The sequence below is a fragment of the Eretmochelys imbricata genome, chromosome 15, assembly GCF_965152235.1.
Source record: "Eretmochelys imbricata isolate rEreImb1 chromosome 15, rEreImb1.hap1, whole genome shotgun sequence".
Lineage (NCBI taxonomy): Eukaryota > Metazoa > Chordata > Testudines > Cheloniidae > Eretmochelys > Eretmochelys imbricata.
Genome location: NC_135586.1, coordinates 33,589,969 through 33,606,619, shown reverse-complemented (window position 1 = coordinate 33,606,619; position 16,651 = coordinate 33,589,969). Strand labels below are relative to the sequence as shown.

Genomic DNA, 16,651 nt, shown 5'->3' with positions numbered 1-16,651 from the left:
TTGGGCCAGGTCAGGAGACAGGGACTATGGGGAGACAGCCAACATGGGAGTACTGGGGGAGTCAGACAGGGCTCATAAAGGCTAGTGGGGGAGGACAGACTGGGGCAGGGGATGCATGGGAGTGGAGGTTCATGGCCACAGGGCGGAGGGAGGTGCAGGGCCAGATGGTGATGTGGGAGGGGGATGCAGAGCCACATAGGGATGGGTGAGTGGCTGAGTGGGGCCACAGAGACTCATGGGGACAGGGGGAGGGATGCAGGGCCACATAGGGAAGGGAGATGGCTGAGTGAGGGCACAGAGACACAGGGGGAAAGGGTGCAGGGCCATGTGGCGAGTGGGTGTCTGAATGGAGATGGAGGGACACATGTGGACAGGGCATGCAAGAACACATGGGGAGTGGGTGTCTGAATTGGGGGTGGAGGGACACATGTGCCTGCCTGAATGGTAGAGGCTAGGCGGTCAGCCAAGGTCTGCATGGAGGAAGCTCCCTAATAGTCCCTCCCCCCAAAACCTGTTCCATATTTTTCCCACCCATACACCACAGACCTCCAAGTTCACACCCAGGTGCCTTCCCAGCAATTATTTCTCTCTCCTTCAGCTCCTCCATTACTCCTGACTCCCCCTCCCCCCACAGCCTTTGCACTGCTTCTGGAGCGTGTGGGAAATATGGTTCTGTATTGTAGTTTAAATGAATTATTACTCAGAGTTCTGTATTAATACGCCTCATAAGGAATCTATTGATCAAAAAACATTTTCTGAATCTTTTCTGTTGTCTGTATTGTTACAGACATACTTGCTGACAAGTATTTTGAAATAAATAATGTAATCAAAATAAAACCAAAATAATTGAAACTGGTGTGATTATATTATGTTATTTTGACAACTAAAATATGTAGAGTTTTGCAGACTTTGAAAATATTGTGTGCAGAATTTTTTATTTTTTGGCGCAGAATTCCCCCAAAAGTAACTAATTCAAGAAGCCTGGGTAACAAAATGGAGCACTAGAACTACTGTGCAGGACATGAAACCTAATATTAAAGGGATGACAGAAACATGGTGGACATGACTGGTGTACAAGTAGTGGCGGCTATGTGCTGTGCAGGAAAGACCTAAATAAAGGTAAAGGTGGTGGAGTAGCATTTACTCCTGAGGGGATTCTGCACCAAAATATAAATATTATGCATACAGTATTTTAAAATGGTGCTAATTATTTGTCAATTAATAAATGTGGAGGCTCCAGCATGGCAGTGGGGCACACAAGCCACTGACTGCACAGGGCTGAGTGTGGGGTGGAGCCAGGTGTGGGGTGAGAGGGTTCTGTGTGGGGCAAGCTGGGTGCAGGTGGCTCAGTGGGGGTGGCCAAGTGTGGGGGGTATCTGGATGCATAGGGGTTTGTTGGGGGGGTTCTAGGTGCAGGGACGCTGCAGAGGAGTCCAGGTAAAGGTGGTTGGGGCTCAGCAAGGGGGGGGTCTGGGTGTGGGAGAATGGGACTCAGATGGGGGGGGTCTGGGTGGCTCAGCTGGGGGGGTCTGTTTGCAGCTGGTTGAGATTCATTGGGGTGGGGGTTTAAGTGCAGGGGGGGCTCATCAGGGAGGGGCCAACTGCAGGGGGGTGAAACTGGGAGGGGGTTTGGTTTGGTTGTGCAGGGAGGAGCTCAGTGGAGGTAGGATGCAGGCAGTGGGGCTCAGCAGGGTGGGGTTTGGGTGCAGAGGGCTCAGTGGAGGGGGTTCTGTGTGCAGGGGAATGGGGCTCAGTGAGGGGGGGTCAGGGTATGGTGTGTCCAGATGTATGGGGGTTGGGCAGACAGGGGAGCAGTCACCCATACAGTGACCCCCTTCCCCTGAGGAGTGATGGGGGTGAGAGGGGGTGTGGAGCTTCCTGAAGCCAGGGGAGATTTCTGTTTGTTAGCGTTCTTCCCCAAAGTGATTTTGACCCAGAGGCTCCTCTGGAACAGTGCATCAGGTTTACAATAGATTCCCCAGGATCCAATTTGGATATGGCAAGAAACCTCATTAATATTTATAATAAAATTAATGCTACTGGGAATTGTATGATTATGGGAGATTAATTTTCCAGCAATAGATTGGTAGGTCAACATTCTGGATGTGATAGCTGACAGATTTCCTCACCAAATAGTCAGTTGACCCAACAAGTCTTATGAGGAGAGGCTGAGGGAACTGGGATTGTTTAGTCTGCGGAAGAGAAGAATGAGGGGGGATTTGATAGCTGCTTTCAACTACCTGAGAGGTAGTTCCAGAGAGGATGGTTCTAGACTATTCTCAGTGGTAGAAGAGGACAGGACAAGGAGTAATGGTCTCAAGTTGCAGTGGGGGAGGTTTAGGTTGGATATTAGGAAAAACTTTTTCACTAGGAGGGTGGTGAAATACTGGAATGTGTTGCCTAGGGAGGTGGTGGAATCTCCTTCCTTAGAAGTTTTTAAGGTCAGGCTTGACAAAGCCCTGGCTGGGATGATTTAATTGGGGATTGGTCCTGCTTTTGAGCAGGGGGTTGAACTAGATGACCTCCTGAGGTCCCTTCCAACCCTGATATTCTATGATATTCTAAGTACTGATGCCCTTTTAGATTTAGTATTAGTAAGTAGTGAGGACCTAATCTATTACCTTATTGTACAGGAGAACCTTGGTTCACGTGATCATAAATTAATTCAGTTTAACCTAAACTGAAGGCTAAACAAAAATAGGTCTGCAACTAGGATCCTTGATTTCAAAAGGGCAAACTTTAAAAAATTACAGGAATTAGTTAGGGAAGTTGACTGGTCTGAAAAACTCAAGGATCTGAATGTGGAAGAGGCTTGGAATTACTTTAAGTCAAAGCTCCATACTGGGGCGGGTGGAAAATCACAGAGAAGCATTGCAGCCCAAACCAGCTGAACAAGCATCTCAAACAGGTTGTAAAGAAAAATCAGACAGTCCATAAGGAATGGAAGGAACGGCTCTGCAAAGAAAGCTACCTACCGCTGGTAGGTCAGAAAGTACAGGGATAAAGTGAAAACTTTCAAAAGCCAGGCAGAGCTGGACATTGCAAAGGAAAGTAAAACCAATAGTATAAGGTTCTTTAGCCATATAAATCAAAAGAAAACAAGGAAACAAGAAGTGAGCCCACTAAGCACTGAGGACCTATGTTCCATGTAAGCTGCGCCGTTGGGCTGCTGCCCAGGATAGATTCAAGTGCCGCCCACTTGATTAGCAGAGCTGAGCACATCTGGCAGTGTGTGTTCAGGTGCCCCTCCCACTGCTTTGCAGCCGCATTGCTCCTGCAGCTGCTCCCAGGACCCTCTTGACTGGCTGTGCAGCACTGGTGTTTGTGTGTGCTGATGTCAGGGTGTCCCCCTCCCCCGACCCCTGTACTCCATTTCTGCACAGCAGGGGAGAGGGGACAGACTGGCTCAGGACTCGAGCAGGAGAGAGCTGCTGCGGTCTGAAGGAGCCTCGGGAAGTGAGTGCCTTTCTTAAAGAGAGCACATGGTCTCAGACTTCCCCAGCAGCCAGCTCACACAATCTCTCTCTCCTCCTTCCCCATGTATCCCATCTCCACAGAGCAGGGGAGAGGAGACAGGGCTCAGGACATAGCAGGAGAGCTTTCAGTGAGTGCCTTGAATCATAGAATATCAGGGTTGGAAGGGACCTCAGGAGGTCAAGTAGTCCAACCCCCTGCTCAAAAGCAGGACCCATCCCCAATTAAATCATCCCAGCCAGGGCTTTGTCAAGCCTGACCTTAAAAACTTCTAAGGAAGGAGATTCCACCACCTCTCTAGGCAACACATTCCAGTGTTTCACCACCCTCCTAGTGAAAAAGTTTTTCCTAATATCCAACCTAAAACTCCCCCACTGCAACTTAGAATCATAGAATCATAGAATATCAGGGTTGGAAGGGACCTCAGGAGGTCATCTAGTCCAACCCCCTGCTCAAAAGCAGGACCTATACCCAATTAAACTTGAGACCATTACTCCTTGTCCTGTCCTCTTCCACCACTGAGAATAGTCTAGAACCATCCTCTCTGGAACCACCTCTCAGGTAGTTGAAAGCAGCTATCAAATCCCCCCTCATTCTTCTCTTCTGCAGACTAAACAATCCCAGTTCCCTCAGCCTCTCCTCATAAGTCATGCGTTCCAGACCCCTAATCATTTTTGTTGCCCTTCGCTGGACTCTCTCCAATTTATCCACATCCTTCTTGTAGTGTGGGGCCCAAAACTGGACACAGTACTCCAGATGAGGCCTCACCAATGTCGAATAGAGGGGGACGATCACGTCCCTCGATCTGCTCGCTATGCCCCTACTTATACATCCCAAAATGCCATTGGCCTTCTTGGCAACAAGGGCACACTGCTGACTCATATCCAGCTTCTCGTCCACTGTCACCCCTAGGTCCTTTTCCGCAGAACTGCTGCCTAGCCATTCGGTCCCTAGTCTGTAGCTGTGCATTGGGTTCTTCCGTCCTAAGTGCAGGACCCTGCACTTATCCTTATTGAACCTCATCAGATTTCTTTTGGCCCAATCCTCCAATTTGTCTAGGTCCCTCTGTATCCCTGCCCTCCAGCGTATCTACCACTCCTCCCAGTTTAGTATCATCCGCAAATTTGCTGAGAGTGCAATCCACACCATCCTCCAGATCATTTATGAAGATATTGAACAAAACCGGCCCCAGGACCGACCCCTGGGGCACTCCACTTGATACCGGCTGCCAACTAGACATGGAGCCATTGATCACTACCCGTTGAGCCCAATAATCTAGCCAACTTTCTACCCACCTTATAGTGCATTCATCCAGCCCATACTTCTTTAACTTGCTGACAAGAATACTGTGGGAAAGAGACAGAGACAGTGCATGGCCTCTCTCAAACTTCCCCAATAGCCAGCACACACACACACACACAGTTTGTTTGTCACACACACCGTCTCTTTCACACTTGCCTCCCAACACCTACTTGTATTATTGTTGTTGTTACTGCTTGGTACTTTCTGCAATGCACATATATTCTCTGTAATTTTAGTCTTTCAAAGTGTGTTATTTTAGTGTTTTGACTGGTCTATGCATTTCATAATTTTTATTTTTCTTACACAAATTTAATTCTTTGAGTAGTGAGTTCTAAAATGCCTAACCTGTCCTGGCTGGAGTAATTATCCCTATGGTAACTTTTTAAAAATGTATATTATAGCTAGGTTTTTTTGTTTCTACTGGTAGTGCACAACCACACTAACTTGGTGCACATAAAATGAACTCCACACATGGATGGAAAAAATTAGCAGGAACATTGCTGAGGACATGGTGGAGATTAAAGATAATCTGGGTATGGCTCAAAATTTACACACATGCTTTGCCTCCATTTTTAATGAGGAGCTGGGTGGCAGTAGCTATAGCAACAGAAATTGACTTACACCTTAGATGTGGCAAACTCAAGCAGCTTAATGGGACCAAATGCAGGGGGAGAAAGGGGCTCAGATAATCACCAGCCAAGCATATTAAAGGAACTGGCACATTAAATTGCTAGCCTAATAGGCAGGATTCTTAATGAATCCATAAACTTGGAGATCATACCTTATGACTGCAGAATTGCAAATACAGGACCTATATTTCAGAAAGTGTAAAAAAAAAAAGGGGGGGGGGGGAGAGGCGGGGAGATCTGGGAAACTACAGATCTGTTAGTTTGACCTCAGCTGTATGCCAGGTTTTAGAACAAATTTTGAAAAAGAGTAAATAAAGACAGAGGTAAACGGTAACTGAGATAAAATACAAAATGGTTTTACAAAATGGTTGTGCCAGCCCAACTTGACCAACTCTTTCTTTGAGATACCTGATTTTCTAGACAAAGGAAATGCAGTAGACCTAATCTGGCTGGATTTCAGTAAAGCATTTGATACAGTTCCACATGGGAAATTAAAGTAGATGGGAATCAAAAGGTTGTTAACGTACTGATTAACAGAGAGACAACTGCCAGTCATACTGAAAGGTGAACCGTCAGGCTGGTGGGAAGTTACAAGTCGAGTTCCTCAGGGATCGGTCTGTCTTAACATTTTAATTACTGACCTTGGCACAAAAAGTGGGAGTGCACTAATAAAATTTATGATGATACAAAATCGGGAGGTATTGCCAATCAAAGGAGGACTGGAATATCATACATTTGGCCAACCTTGAAAACTGGGGTAATAGAAACAGGATGAAATGTAATAGTGCAAAATGTAAGGTCATGCACTTAGGGACTAAGAACAAGAATTGTTCCTATAAATTTGGAGCTTACCAATTAGAAGTGACACAGTATGAGGAAAACCTGGGTGTACTGGTCAAACACAGGATGACTATGAGTCACCAATGTGATGCAACCAGAAAAAAGGTTAATGCAATCCTAGAATGCATTAGGGAAGGTATTTCCAGCAGAGAGAGTTTTATTACCATTTGTGACTAGAGGGCCAGCACTCTAGTCACTTTTAATACTAATTAGGTTCTCCCTAGAGGAGGTCTAACTGGACAGATCTCTACCCGATTACAAGCCAGATTGGGGCTGGTGTGTCAATTAAGCATTAACAGTGACCTTGTATAAAAGGGCACAGGAAGGGTGTTTGGGGGAAAGGTGGCTAGAAGAGTCCTCTGGGCAGAGCCAACTTGTCCTCCCCTTTTGGGGAATGGGTCGAGAACCTGAGAGACAGTGTAACAGCGTAGAGACATTGCTATGTGTTGGTGAAGGATTAAAACACTGTACATAAATTACAGAGGGGTATTTACAAGCAAGGTCTTAGCATGGTCTGAGTTTGTGGAAGAGCCATCCATGTGGCATGTCACTCTGTCACAACTTAGGGTCTTGTCTGGAAGTTGCCTGTGTCCTTGTGAATGGAGAACCTGACAGAGAGGTTTGGCAGTCTGGATGCTGAAGGGAACACTGCAATGGCTGGTGGAGCAGCAAAGAGCTGCAGAAGACCCTGTAGCCTTCCAACAATCCCACCACCTAGAGAAACAGTCTTTGCTTGCCTGGTAGGCAGAGCAGCAAAGAGCCTGCAGGAATTTATTAAGGAGCAAGCCCAGGTTCAGCAGCAACTCCAGCAAAGCTTTGAGAGTCCTGCAGTTGCAAACAGAAACTGGGCACAGGGGACAGGACTCTGCAGAATGGGACCTGTGGATGACCCTGATGTGTTTTTAGTACTTTCAAAAGGGTGGCTGGTTGGGACAGAACAATGTGGGCCCTTGGGCTGGCACCCTGCTTAACTGGGGAAGCACATGGAGCATATGTGACTCTCAATAATATGCCTGCAATAGACTATGATGTGATTAAGGCAGCCATTTTGGATGGGGTGGGCCTTACATAGAAAAATACGACCAGAAATTTAGAGCAGGAAGATGGACTGGGGGATTATAGCCCTCTGCATTTGTACAGAAATTAACAGACTGGGCCGGTTGTTGGTTAAGGGCAGAAACCCAGACTCTGAGGGAGAGCATAGACTATGACTGTAGGCCAATTTCTCCAAAGTCTCCCTGGCACCAGAACAAATGGATATAAATTGGCCATCAGCAAGTTTAGCCTTGAAATTAGATGAAGATTCTGGAACAGCCTTCCAAAGGGAGTTGTGGAGGCAAAAAACCCTAACTTGTTTCAAGACTGAGCTTAAGTTTTTGGAGAGGATGGTATTAGGAGTTTACCTCCAAAGGCATATGTCTCGCCCTTTCCTTCAGTTGTCTGGGGAATCGCAAGAATTTTTTTTTAACATGGGAAAAATGTATTTTTCACTGGCCTTTTTCTTGAAAATGTTGGAACTGTTCTGGCTGAAGTTTTCCAAAATAAATTTAGGTTGAGGCAAACACTTTGCATTGAAAACTTCAGCCCAAACAGTTAAAGTCTGGCAAAGACCAGGCCTAACATGTCTCTCTCCCTTTATCGCCAAGATTATCATTGTCCTTTGATCATGGTCCAGTATAGCTAATTTAAGACTGTTTTAACCTAATTTTTATGTAGATAGTGAGACAAGGAGGAAAAATCAACAAAAAGGAGCTGGAAAATATCAGAAGTCAGTGAATGTTTCCAGGACAGATACACTGAAAACACATTTTAGCTTTTATTTTTAGTTTAATTTTGGAATAGCTGCTCTGTTTTCAGTGTATTGACATATTGTAAGTTGGCTTTATACTGTGGGTAAGTGTGTGCCAGGGCTAAACATTAACTACTATTTTAGAGTACGCAAAAATACGCTAGGCACTTTACAGTAAAGGTAGACTGACAGTTCTTGCCTCAAGGCACATGAATAGGGGCACCAAATAGTGAGGAAGGGCTAGATGAAGGAAGGTTGAAAAGATCACTTTTGCTCTCTAGTCATATGTACATCCTGGTGGTCCAATTAAAATAGTTTTTATTCACTTACAATAGGTCATAGTCGTTATGATCAGGTCACTTCTCATGCACATCATGAAAAGTGAGTCTAAGAAAGAATTTTGGTAAGGCGAGTTTAATGGTGGATGGGCAGCTTGGAAAGAGGCATTTACACACACTTCTACTGAGAGATATACTTCTAAATGTTGTACTACTAAACCAGTCTTCACATGGGTCAAGTAGAACTTTCACAAGAGGCCTGTGCAAGCTTAGTTTATTTTAAAGTATTTCACCTGCAGGCCCCCAGGATTTTCTTTAGCGGCACAATACTGATCAGCTTCTTTCCCCACAAAACACGACAACTTTCAAAATATACTTGATAAAATTGTATTTTGTTTTGTTTTTTTTAACAGACATTTGTACACTTTGTTACAAAACTGTAGAGAACTACGACTTGATTTAAATCATTTTTTGGTCGGCAAATATTGTAAAATCTTTGTGTGCAATTATCATGTATTTACAGGGCCTCATGTTAGTGATTTTCAATGATTACTCCAATAATGTCACACACTTTCAACATAAGACATGGCTTAAGATAAATATATTAGTAAATAAATATTCTGAGAACATATTTCCATAAATGAAATGTGCTGCTATACATATACAGAATATATACAAGTTGTTTCCTAGCCTTTAAAACAGTAAAAAAATGGTAATGGAGAAAGAGCCCTTTGACTATATTATTACAAATCTTTACACCAAAGTTTATACAAAACCATTTTTAAGTGCTACAGAATAAATTTTAATTAAACATTTTAAATAGTGCCTCCTGAGCCCAACACAACGGCAACAGTTTATTTAAGCAATAGAAAGGCATTTTTGTTTTAAAATAGTATCTATTGTGGCTAATCAGCCTGTGTGTCATTGCAGACACATTAGTCCCAATGGGCTTTCAGCAGGGAAAATGAGCAAATGCAGAAGGTAACAAGGTCAGAAATGGGAACTAAAGAGAATGTATCTCTACAAAATGGCTTGCAGGGAGGGAGTGGCATTTCTAGGTATTCTGAGTAAGACCATACCCATGTAGATGGGAACACAGCCAAAACATTCAGACAGACATTTTACACCCTTTTTACTACACCTCAGCCTATGCTAGTTACAGTGTTACAAGTATCTTGAGTGGCCAAAATTTTTGGTGGTTCTCAGCATGCCCAAGATGAGTAAATACAAGATCATAACCATACCTCCTCTAGTGCATTTCTTTGAGGGTTGGGGACGGTGAGTGTATTCAAAGTGGAAAATTTGATAAAATCCCACAGCTTCCCACAAACACACTATATGTCACTGGTACTCAGAGAAGATATTGCTTGGTTTCTGCATCTTTATACACAGGAAATATGTTTATTGTAATGGTTTTCAATTTTATAGTACAGCTCCTGTATCTTGTTGTAAGATACACCAAATCTCTGAAAAGCTACACTCATGGTTACTCATTTAGAGAGAGACGCAGGGTTCCTTTAAATATATTTATCCTTCCTAGTGTTTTTTTTCAAAAACTGTAGAGTATTAGAAGTGAAAAGAAATGTAAAAATCCAAATTATTTTTTATTATTTAAGCTCTGTTGGTTTTTTCATTCATTCATCCAGGACATCCATCAAGACTGACTGGAATCCTTTTCCTGGTTCCCATGAATAGCCCAATGCTGTCCCACACAGGGCAATGTTTCAGTAAAAATAAACTTCACACTAATTTTTTATTTTTAATGTAATGAATACATTTCCAATCATATCTTACAAGACCTACATTGTGGGTACAAACTAGTAAGGATCTCTTTAAGAGAATCCCTGCTGTGTGAGTACACCAGACAGAAAAGTGCATACTGTGTTCTCAGTCACACAGCATGACAGCCATGGCCTCTTATCCAGAAGCCACAGTTTCCACAGGAAACGATTGCTATTGGAAGGGATGACGCGCATTATCTCATGATAACAAAAATTCCCCACTACAAGAAAAACAGGAACAGATCTATGTGCCCAAACTTAAGGGGTATGCAGTGCTCTCTGTACGCAAAGGCATGAACACAGGCAAGGCTGCACTGGCCAAAGAATCCTGTAACATAGACTGCACTATGGAAGCTACATCAACCATATCTCTTCCAGCAAAGAAAGAGACAATGGCTAAAGCAAGTTTACCCAGTCCTTACTCTGGACACTAAAACCCCATGCATGTACATGCATGTAAGGTGTGCTAGTTGATGGAAAGCACTAATTCTATTATTACCCATGTGCAGTCTCCAAGGAAACAAAACAGTAACCCCCATCCAAGTGTTTCCCCAGCTGAACTAAAACAAGCCACAGACATCATACAAGCAATGCATCACTACATGTGCCAGTTTCTCTTGCTGCAGTTTCTCCTGAAGAACTGCTGTAGGAATGCTGGGGTTCTCTGTGGGAAGCAGTTATCCCCTCAGCCTTTCGATGTGGTAGAAAGTCACTTGTTCCCTATTGCTCCACAGGCCTCAAGGCGCAAAAGGACCCAACTTCTTTTTCAGCAGGTGGTAGCTGAAGCATTCCACATGAGCTCCCATCTACACTCCTTCAGGAAAGCGGACCTTGTCTGCAGACCCCCTAGCAGCCAAGCTGTTAGAGAAATGTCAGAAGGGGGCAAAAATACTTCCGTATCCCAATCTTCCACACACCCCTTAAAGATTCTTAAACCTGCTTGCCACTGAGATTTGCCACAAGGAGGACAGGGCAGCATCCAAGAATTGATTCATCATTTATATCCACCTAGACTAGTTTTGACTCAAGGTGCTGACCTGTTTTCTAAGGCAGGTATAGCCCTGAGCTCATCAAAGGCCTGCACTTGCTTAGGGAGAGATCAGTATCTATTAGGGCTGTAAGCGATTAAAAAAATTAATCATGATTAATCGCATTGTTAAACAGTAATAGAATACAATATAATTTAAATATTTTTGGATGTTTTTTACATTTTCAAATATATTGATTTCAATTACAACACAGAATACAAAGTGTACAGTCCTCACTTTATATTTATTTTTGATTACAAATATTTTCACAGTAAAAAACAATAGTATTTTTCAATTCACCTAATACAAGTACTGTAGTGCAATCTCTATCATGAAAGTTGAACTTACAAATGTAGAATTATGTACAAAAAATCCTGCATTCAAAAATAAAACAATGTAAAACTTTAGAGCCTCCAAGTCTGCACAGTCCTAGTTCTTGTTCATCCAATCACTCAGACAAACAAGTTTGTTTATATTTACAGGAGATAATGCTGCCTGCTTCTGTTCTGTTATCTATATATATTATGATTCATATATCAATGTAATATGTTATTGGTCATTGAGACCTGGTATGAATGACGTGTGCTTGACATGAATACATGTGTTGCAAGCTGGCAACTGAAGCAAGAACTTAAGGTCAAGAACTATTAGAACTATTTGTGCAAAAACAATCTTGTTATGTTCCAAGAAAAATATGGAGAATCAGCAGAAAAGGAAACACCACCAGCTGCACTGATATACAATTGCATAAGAATTGGAGGAAAGGGCACGCCTTAGATCATGGCTGCCCACCCAGGATTGTCTCTTTGGAATTGTGTGGGTAGAAGGCCTAGTAAACAAAGGCAAAGAACTGATGATGCGATGGAATGGACTATAAATGGTTGCCTATGATTTCTGCAAATTGGAGTCGTTATTGATCCAGAGCCCTGTGTGGATATAGATGTGGTTTTCACTGGCTCCCCGCATTTTATGATCTTATGGTTGGAAGGAAACTTGACTAGCTATTGGGACCTTTTTGACCTTTGGACTCTGGTAGAGTATGTTTGGGGTGTGAATGTGGAGTGAGTAAGGTTTGTTTTGTAATCAATAAAGAGCATTTAGAGTATTATACACCAACACAGTGTCCAGTATCTGCCTGCTCCTCATCCCATAGGGAGACCTCTATTGCGGGTCTAACACTTCTTGTTTACAGTATCACTGGAAAGTGAGAACCGGTGTTTGCATGGCACTGTTGTAGCCGGCGTCACAAGATATTTACATGCCAGATGCGCTAAAGATTCATATGTTCATTCATGCTTCAACCACCATTCCAGGGGGCATGCCTCCACGCTGATGATGGATTCTGCTTCATAACAACACAAAGCAGTGCGGACTGACGCATTTTCATTTTCATAATCCGAGTCAGATGCCACCAGCATTTTCTTTTTTGGTGCTTTGGGTTCTGTAGTTTCCTCATTGGAGTGTTGCTCTTTTAAGCCTTCTGAAAGCGTGCTCCATATGCTCATCCCTCTCAGATTTTGGAAGACACTTCAGATTCTTAAACCTTGGGTCAAGTGCTGTAGCTATCTTTAGAAATCTCACATTGCTACCTTCTTTGCATTTTGTCAAATCTGCAGTGAAAGTGTTCTTAAAATGAACATGTGCTGAGTCATCATCCAAGACTACTAGAAAATGAAAAATATGGCAGAATAAGGGTAGAACAGAGCTGGAGACATACAATTCTCCCTCAAAGAGTTCAGGCACAAATTTAATTAACACTTTTTTCCTTTTTTAAATGAGCATCATCATGAGCATGGAAGCATGTCCTCTAGAATTGTGGCCGAAGCACGAAGGGGCATACGAATGTTTAGCATATCTGGCACATAAATACCTTGCAATGCCGGCTACAAAAGTCCCAAGCGAACTCCTTTTCTCACTTTCTGGTGACATTGTAAATAAGAAGTGGGCAGCATTATCTCCTGTAAATGTAAGCAAACTTGTTTGTCTGAGCAACTGGCTGAACAAGAAGTAGGAATGAGTGGACTTGTAGGCTCTAAAGTTTTGCATTGTTTTGTTTTTGAGTGCAGTTATGTAACAACAACAAAAATCTACATTTGTAAGTTGCACTTTCAAAATAAAGAGCTTGCACTACAATATTTGTATGAGGTATTTCTTGTGTGTTTTACAGTGAAAATATTTGTAATAAAAATAAATATAAAGTGAAGACCGTACACTTTGAAATCAATATATTTGAAAATGTAGAAAAACATCCAAAAATATTTAATAAATTTCAATTGGTATTCTATTGTTTAATAGTGTGATTAAAACTGCTATTAATCACGATTAATTTTTTTTTTTGAGTTAATCGCATGAGTTAACTATGATTAATTGACAGCCCTAATATCTATACATGCGGTGTCTTGTTTAATGCAGCAGTGTTACCTGCCAGTAAGAGCTGGCACAATGGTTTTAAAAATATGTATATTTACAGAACACTTTTTGTCACTAGTATAAAAATGGCACTAGAGCTCAGAGCTGCTCCACGTGGGCTTTGTTCACTTACACAAACCCAGGACTGAAGGATGCATCAAGCTGGCAAGGAATGGAGGGAAGGCTCAGTCCAGCTGGGGTGTGGGAGGGGCTTCTCTACATTACCACTTTTGTGTGTTTGTCAAAGCTAAAAAAGTTTGAAAGAAAGTCCAGCATCATTTGGAATCTCCATAAAAAGCTCTCCTTTTCTATCTGTGGCAGTCTGGCCAGGTCTAGTCGCCCATTTGGCTTCTTTCCAGGGGATGAGATCCAGAGCCTGAAGGAATAAAAGAATTATTAGACATAACGCAGGCACATCCAAGAAAAAGGCCTGGGGAAGGAGAAGCCCAAGTGGTGATTCTTCCTCTGCCACTAATTACTTTGTCACCAGTCCAGACTCGCTCCCACAAACACTTCGAGGCATCGGGGGGGCCTGCACCTCCCTCCCATTTCATGCACTCTCCTCTGAGGCTATTCCAGACTTTCCATTATTCCTTTTCATCCTCCTCAAGGTCACCAGTCTCCTCACCTACCCCACGCATGGCACTTTGGCCTTTTCTGCACTGACCATTTTTCCTGAGTTTCCCACTGCTTCAGCTCCACTGGCTGTGGCAATGGTTGTAGCCCTAGTTTAGATTAGGTGCCAGCAGCCACTTGTGTTTTCACCATTGGTGTCTAGAGCTGCTATGAGCACGGCTAGGTGGCGCATAGCACTCCCAACAATGAAACTGCAGCAGGGGAGCAATGGAGGACATTTCCTGAGGAGAAGAGGCTAATATAGGCAGTAACGATGAGCAGTTTCCCTTCTCCAGAGAGTGAGCTGTAACTTCCATGATGTGTGGACCATCTCTGTGAACACTAGTGCAGCTGACCTGGTGCTCTCTTCACCATACTCTGAGACTGAAAGGTGCTGGAGAAAAAACAAGTCTGACTCTTACCTGCAGCCTTTGTGGTTGCCGCTGCCTCCTGGGAGCTCGGAGTGGGGTTGTGAAAGAGCATCCTTGTTTCTTCGTCCCGAGAGCAGTTCTGCTGCAGAAAGGACATTGCCCGGTAGCACACCTCCCTCTCCTCCTGCAGCTCTCCTAGACCTTGGTGGTGTAGATGAGCATCCACTTCAGGCGTCCCATCCCAGGAACTACAGCCTCCATGGGTCCCCCGACACTCTAACGGCAGGACTAGCTCACAGTCTCTGTCCTCAGGAATGATAGGGATGCGCTGACCTATGTCACGCACCCCCCTATAGCAGCTTGGCAAGGCCTCATCAGGAAGTGTGTACTGTACACTCACTGCACAGTCCTCTGTGTAGCAGCCACCACCCCCACTGCTACCGGTGCCACCACAGCCAACCTGCTTCTCTTCATAGAAGCAGCAGGGCAAGCCCTCATATTTCACCCCATCTGTCCTATGCAAGTGGTCTGAGTTAACACTATACAAGCCTTGGGAACTACCTGGCTGCTGTTCCAGCCCCGGGCCACACCCTCCCCAAAGTGGGGAGCCCAAGAAGAGTGCGCCGCAGTCTGTTGCCCCACTGCTGGGCTCCAGGGCAGCGTGCTGGAGCTCAAAGCAGCAAGCGCATGCTTGTTCCATCAGAGGTCCTGCTACTTCTGGACCGTGCCAGTTCCTTTGAACATCCAAGGCAGCACTGGGAGTAGCCTCGAGGCCTCCCTCTGAGGTAGTGCCATTTGAATCCCTGTGCTCTAGCGAGGAATTACTGCTGTAGTTCATCTCCATGCTGCAGCTGGAAAGCTGGTCCCCTGAGGAAGAAGCTGGCACAGGCCGACAGTCAGCACCCAGCAGAGCGTGCCCACGTGCCAGAATCTCGTCCTGATGGGGGCCCTCTAGGAGAACAATCGCCCCTCGGTTTGTGCCACCAGCATCCCCCACTCGGCAGGGGCTCTTGCTGCGGTAAATATAAGGGTCATAGTCACTGCTCAGAGAACTACGGAAGGTGGAGCAGCTCCCATAGACCCCCTGGTTGCTGACCTCTGTACAGTCAACCATGGAATCACTGGAGGAGCAGTGGCACTGGCCAGAACTGCTGCTGCTGCTGTCACTGCCCGGGCAGTCAGCCAGGTAACCACTGCACACTGAGCGATGACCATGATAGCAGCTGAAACTGGAGGTGCTGCCACTCTCCAAGCGGGAGGAGGGCATCACATGTACCACAGGAGGGAACAGCATGCTGCCACCAGGCTGGAAGGCACGGGAGGGACCCTTTGAGGCAATGCCAGCTGGAGGCTGTCCATCTTGCTCAGGGTAGCTAAGGCCTTGGAAGTAGTAGTGCTGGTACATGGTCTCATACTGGGGAAAACAAGCTGCTCTGGAGAAGTTACGTCCATTGAACTTGGGCCTGCGGAAGGTATGAGCTGGAGAATAAGCTCTGTGCTCCAGGCCACAGCGATGTGTGTTCAAGGCATGATCCAAGTGAACAGGCTGGTAACTTTGGATGTAAGTAGGGGACTGTGCTGGGTACAGGCTCTGCTCACCATGCCGGTCCACTGTAAGCACCGTGATGGGATTTCCATGGGGGTCCATGCTAGTCCGGGTGGGATATGCAGTTATCTGGCTGGTCCTGTGCACTCGGCCAGGATAATGAACGGGCAGGATCACCCTCTGCTGCCGGCTGCGCACTGGGTTGGTGGATTCCAAACATACCGGACCTGGGTTTCCCTTCTTTTGTTCTGGATGGGGAGAAAAGCAAACAGTGTGTCCTGGAAATGCAGCCACTCTGCTGAGGGTTTGTTACCTGGCAGACTGCAACAGTGAGTAAAAGTGCCAGCCTGCTCCAGAGAAGTGACACAATCAACACAAGCACACTTACCCAGAAGTTCTTTGAAACACCTGGGTCTATTGGCCAGGGAAGGAAGAGCAGTGACTTCAGCTCCTTCCTCTGCATAAGCAAATATGCTGCCTATTCAGCATTCCCAGCCCTCTGGGTTAGGAACACTGATCTCTGCCCACCTTTTTCCATTCTTCTTACAAATTATTTAAATGGAAAATGTTTTAAAGTCAATGAAAGAAC

At 44.7% G+C, this 16,651-nt stretch overlaps 1 protein-coding gene across 2 annotated transcripts in view; it reads right to left on the bottom strand.

The window, feature by feature from the left end:
- Positions 1–13,271: 13,271 nt before the first annotated feature.
- ZNRF3 (zinc and ring finger 3) overlaps positions 13,272–16,651 on the bottom strand; it is a 212,033-nt gene continuing 208,653 nt past the window's right edge. For both annotated transcript variants that reach the window (XM_077835297.1, XM_077835298.1), the window contains exons 8-9: positions 14,568–16,310; positions 13,272–13,906 (exon numbers count right to left, since the gene is read on the bottom strand). In XM_077835297.1, the coding sequence (XP_077691423.1) occupies positions 13,863–13,906; positions 14,568–16,310 (1,787 nt within the window). In that variant the 3' untranslated portion in view covers positions 13,272–13,862. The remainder of the gene's footprint in view (positions 13,907–14,567; positions 16,311–16,651) is intronic.